General features: G+C 59.8%; 1 protein-coding gene across 2 annotated transcripts; it reads left to right on the top strand.

The window, feature by feature from the left end:
* The first annotated feature begins 922 nt into the window (after positions 1-922).
* Positions 923-3,137, top strand: LOC102126102 (lysoplasmalogenase TMEM86B). 2 transcript variants are annotated; one of them, XM_015441576.4, is made up of 3 exons: positions 923-1,079; positions 1,332-1,578; positions 2,202-3,137. In XM_015441576.4, exons 1-3 carry the CDS (start codon positions 960-962, stop codon positions 2,582-2,584), a joined length of 750 nt encoding a protein of 249 aa, XP_015297062.3. In that variant the 5' UTR covers positions 923-959; the 3' UTR covers positions 2,585-3,137. The 2 variants fall into 2 exon arrangements, with proteins under 2 accessions (XP_015297062.3, XP_073880908.1); XM_074024807.1 differs by lacking the exon at positions 1,332-1,578 and having other exon boundaries at positions 1,002-1,079.
* Positions 3,138-4,700: the final 1,563 nt, after the last annotated feature.

The raw sequence follows: 4,700 nt of genomic DNA, 5'->3' as shown, positions 1-4,700 counted from the left end.
TTCTGCTGGTCAGACCTTACGTTCTGGGATGCGGGGTGGGGAGCCTGTTATCCCTGCACCTCAGAGGCTGGGGGTGCTTCTGACCCAGTCTGTCCCAGCACTGCGTCCTGCCAGGGGGAAGCCTGAGGCTGCAGAGGCCCCAGGCTGGGCCAGGCGCTGGCTGTGAGGGCTCCTACCAGGCCTACCCCACCTGTGGGCAGGCCTGTGGGCAGAGAATAGAAGCCACCGACGTGCTCACATCCCTGCTCCTGCCCGCACTTACCCCCAGTAACCAAGCCCAGCATTGAGGCTGGGCTCTGGCGCCCAGTAGGTCTGAGTCTTTCAGGTGGAAGGTGGAAATGTAGGCTGGGTGTGCAGCGAGTGGCACGGGTGAGCGGCGCTGGGAAACTGGAGCGTGTGGACCGGGCCATGAGGACAGTGTCCTCACTTGGATGGCAGTCGGCTTGGAGGTCACCCGGGGCTCACTCAGCTAACAGGAGCGGGGGCTTATTCGCCGCATTCATGGTGGTCCCTCCTCGTCACCCACTGAAGCAGTGTTTGTGGTGGAGCCCATGAGGGCTTGGTGGGGTTGAGCAGAATGAGGGAAGGTTTTGTGGAGCAGGGAGGGAGATGGCTAGGGCAGCAAGTGAAGGACGGACTCGCCTTCCCATCCCTCCAGGGGTGCTCCTGCCAGCCAGCCCCTCCCCCGCTTTCATGAAGGGGTGGCCGTGGAATTCTGCACTCCGTCTCTGCTGATTGGGCCCAGGACAAGGGGACGGGCATTTGTGGGCCTCACCCCCCCCAGGCAGACAGGAGGAGGAAACCGTGTCCCAGCAGGCAGGGCAGAGGGACCCCCGATGCCAACAGTGCTTTATCAGCGGGTGCCAGGCAAGGCCGTCCCCAGGGTGAGGACAGCATCTGTCCGGGCCCTGTTATCAGTCACAGAGTCCACAGGACGCTCCTTGGGTTAACGTGTAACCATGAGCCGTCCCCGCCACCCCGAAGCCGCTCGCTCCCAGATTAGGTCGCTCTGGGGGTATCAGGCCAGCATGGACGCTGGCAAAGCGGGGCAGACCCTGAAGACTCGCTGCTCAGCCCAGGTGAGAGCCTTCCGAGGTGTGCCTGGGGCTGGGGGCCAGGCCCCTGGAACCCCAGCAGCCGGTGGGTCTGGGAGCTGCTGTCCTTGAGTTGGTTGGGACCCTGGGAAGCTGGGTTCTGGCAGCCTGGTCCCTGAATGGGTACACCTGTACAGCTGGGGTCCCAGGTAGGGGTGGGACAGGAGCCACAAGATCTCAGTCCCAAGAACGGGGGCTGGGCTGGGTTTCGGCTCAGCAGCTCCCCATTCCCCAAAGCACCCAGATGTCTGCAGGTGGCTGAGCCCCTTCATCCTCTCCTGCTGCGTGTACTTCTGCCTCTGGATTCCCGAGGACCAGCCGTCCTGGGTCGCTGCCCTGGTCAAGTGCCTGCCCATCCTCGGCCTGGCCGGGTTCCTGTGGGTCGTGTGCCCGGGCGGGGGCTACAGCCGGCTCCTCCAGGGAGCCCTCTTGTGCTCGGCAGTGGGGGACGCCTGCCTCATCTGGCCTGGAGCCTTCCTCCCTGGTGAGCGGAAGCTGCCATGACGCCTTCCGGATACCCGTGTGAGGGAGGCCCCAGCACTTGGATGGGAGCCTGCGGTGCAGAGGGCTCCTGTGAGAGCTCTGGTGGTCAGAGGCACGGTGGGGGGTGCAGCCATGACCGAGGCAGCTCACGCTCCAGCGAGGGATGGGGGCTGGCGGTGTAGGGCAGTAGCTGGGGGTGGCAAGGGCAGTGAGGACCCGCTGGGGGTGCTGCAGTTTGAAGCAGGGTTGCTGAGGAAGGTGTCGCTGGGGAAGTCACATTTGGGCAGAGCAGAAGGTGCTGTGTGCCTGTGTGGGGGAAGGGCAAGTGCAAAGGCTCCGGGACGGGTGTGCCAGGTGCTTGTGGCCAGGCAGGCCAGGGTGACCAGGCAGAGTGGCTGGTGAGCCGGAGGGCATGGGGCTTTGGAGGCCAAGAGAAGATGGGGCCTCCTGTTGGTTCTGAGCAGAGCAAGGATGGACACTGCATGTGGGGAGGCCTGCAAGGAGGCTTGGCCAGGGTGGGGCCTGGTGTTTTGGGACTGCCCTTATTTTAGGCCCTGAGGGGTGACCTCGGGGCCATTCCCAGGATGGGCCTTCCTCACTGGCACCCCACCCCTCTCCCACCAGGCATGGCCGCCTTCGCCACCACCCACCTTCTCTACGTCTGGGCCTTCGGCTTCTCTCCCCTGCAGCCTGGCCTGCTGCTGCTCATCATCCTGGCCTCTGGCCCCTACCTCAGCCTTGTGCTCCAGCACCTTGAGCCCGATATGGGCCTGCCTGTGGCAGCCTATGGGCTGATCCTGATGGCCATGCTGTGGCGCGGCCTGGCCCGGGGCGGGAGTGCCGGCTGGGGCGCGCTGCTCTTCACACTCTCTGATGGCGTGCTGGCCTGGGACACCTTCGTCCAGCCCCTGCCCCATGCCCGCCTGGTGGTCATGACCACCTACTACGCTGCCCAGCTCCTCATCACACTGTCGGCCCTCAGGAGCCAGATGGCGAAGACCGACTGACTAGAGAGCTTGAAGGGCCGGTATTCAGGCGCTCTCCTCTTGCAAAGACCTGGGCCTCCCAGATCAGCCCAGCCCGAGAAACACCCTCAGCAGCGAAGCTTCCTCACGCCTGTCTGCAGGCGCCACCGCCGCCGCCGCTTCCAGCTGAAGACGTTTGAGGACCATTTGCGGAATTCCAAGTCCACTGCTGGGTTCCAGCCGCCTTCTCCAGGTTCTGACTCCAGATCCCTGGCTCCTCAGCCAGGCCCACATGTGGCCCTCCCAGCCACCAGCCCGCCTCCGTGTTCTGTGTCGGCCCCACAGTCTGCCCGCCCCCAGCTCCTGCTCTGAATCCGTTTTCCTTGTCTTAGTAAAGTGGGTGTGGAACCATCGATGTTGCTGTTGCCGTGGGAGAGGCCTCGGGGAAGATCATTGTGATTAACCATCGTGGTTAATGACAGCAAACGGTTCTTGGTCACTCCCCATGGACCAGGCCTGGTGCCCAGTGGGACCCTCCCTGGCTGTCGGGTGGGAGTGGATTTGAGGAGATAAAGTGAGGACTGTGCAGAACTGAGCCAAGAGAACTGTTTGGTCTGTGTTAGTTTCCCGGGGCTGCCGCCACAAATAAATTACCCCGAACCAGATGCTTTGAAACAAGATGAGCGGACTCTCCCGCAGTTCTGGAGACCCAAAGTCCAAAATCAGGGTGTTTTCCTGCCCATGCTCCCTCTTAAGGCTCTCGGGAAGAATCCATCCTTGCCCTCTTGGCTTCTGGAGGCTCCCGGGAATCCCTGGCTTCCCTCGGCCTGTGGCTGTGTCTCTCCGTCTTCACGTGACTGGCTTCACCGGGCAGCCTCCCTCTGTGTCTGCAGCCTTCTAGGGACACAGGCCATTGGATTTAGGGCCCACCGTAAACCCAGGGTGATTCTATCTCAAGATCCTTAAGTATGTGTGCAAAGACCCTGTTTGTAAGTAGTGTCACCTGCATAGGTACCTGGGGTTAGGACTTGGACATATCTTTTTAGGGGACAGAACCCGCTGCAGTCACATGCAGTATCGGGAGAAGGGTAGGAGGCCTGAGGATGAGGAGGTAGGGTGGCAAGGGGGTAGGAATCAAATGGGAAGGAGGAACCCAGCTGTGCTCCTTGTCAAAGCTGTGTGACCTTGGCAAGCTGCTGTCCCTCTCTGGTCCTCAGATTCTGCATCTGAATACTTGACAGGGTCCAAGCTGCTCTCCAAGACCCTATTTGACTTCTGCATCCATGATGTGCTTTCAGTGACTCATAGCAGAGAGGCAACTTCTCCATCCGTGGTCAGCATTTAGAGACTCTTACAGCAGAGAGGCGACTTCTCCATCCATGGTGAGCATTTAGAGACTCTTATAGCAGAGAGGCGACTTCTCCATCCGTGGTCAGCATTTAGAGACTCTTATAGCAGAGAGGCGACTTCTCCATCCATGGTCAGCATTTAGAGACTCTTACAGCAGAGAGGCGACTTCTCCATCCATGGTCAACATTTAGAGACTCTTACAGCAGAGAGGCGACTTCTCCATCCATGGTCAGCATTTAGAGACTCTTACAGCAGAGAGGCGACTTCTCCATCCATGGTCAGCATTTAGAGACTCTTACAGCAGAGAGGCGACTTCTCCATCCATGGTCAGCATTTAGAGACTCTTACAGCAGAGAGGCGACTTCTCCATCCATGGTCAGCATTTAGAGACTCTTACAGCAGAGAGGCGACTTCTCCATCCGTGGTCAGCATTTAGAGACTCTTACAGCAGAGAGGCGACTTCTCCATCCTGGTCAGCATTTAGAGACTCTTACAGCAGAGAGGCGACTTCTCCATCCTAGTCAGCATTTAGAGACTCTTACAGCAGAGAGGCGACTTCTCCATCCTGGTCAGCATTTAGAGACTCTTACAGCAGAGAGGCGACTTCTCCATCCATGGTCAGCATTTAGAGACTCTTACAGCAGAGAGGCGACTTCTCCATCTAGGACCTGCATTTCGGGACTCTCGGATGTGAGAGTACAGAGGTGGGAAGGGAAGGTGGGGATCCTGGAGGACAGGGACCAGGAAGGAAAGTGAGGACAGGAATCCACAGTTGGAGTGAGGAGAAGTAGAAGCTGAGGGATTTCCC

Source organism: Macaca fascicularis, chromosome 19 (assembly GCF_037993035.2).
Source record: "Macaca fascicularis isolate 582-1 chromosome 19, T2T-MFA8v1.1".
Lineage (NCBI taxonomy): Eukaryota > Metazoa > Chordata > Mammalia > Primates > Cercopithecidae > Macaca > Macaca fascicularis.
Note: the sequence above shows the minus strand (reverse complement) of the source record. Positions and strands in the feature narration are given on the sequence as shown.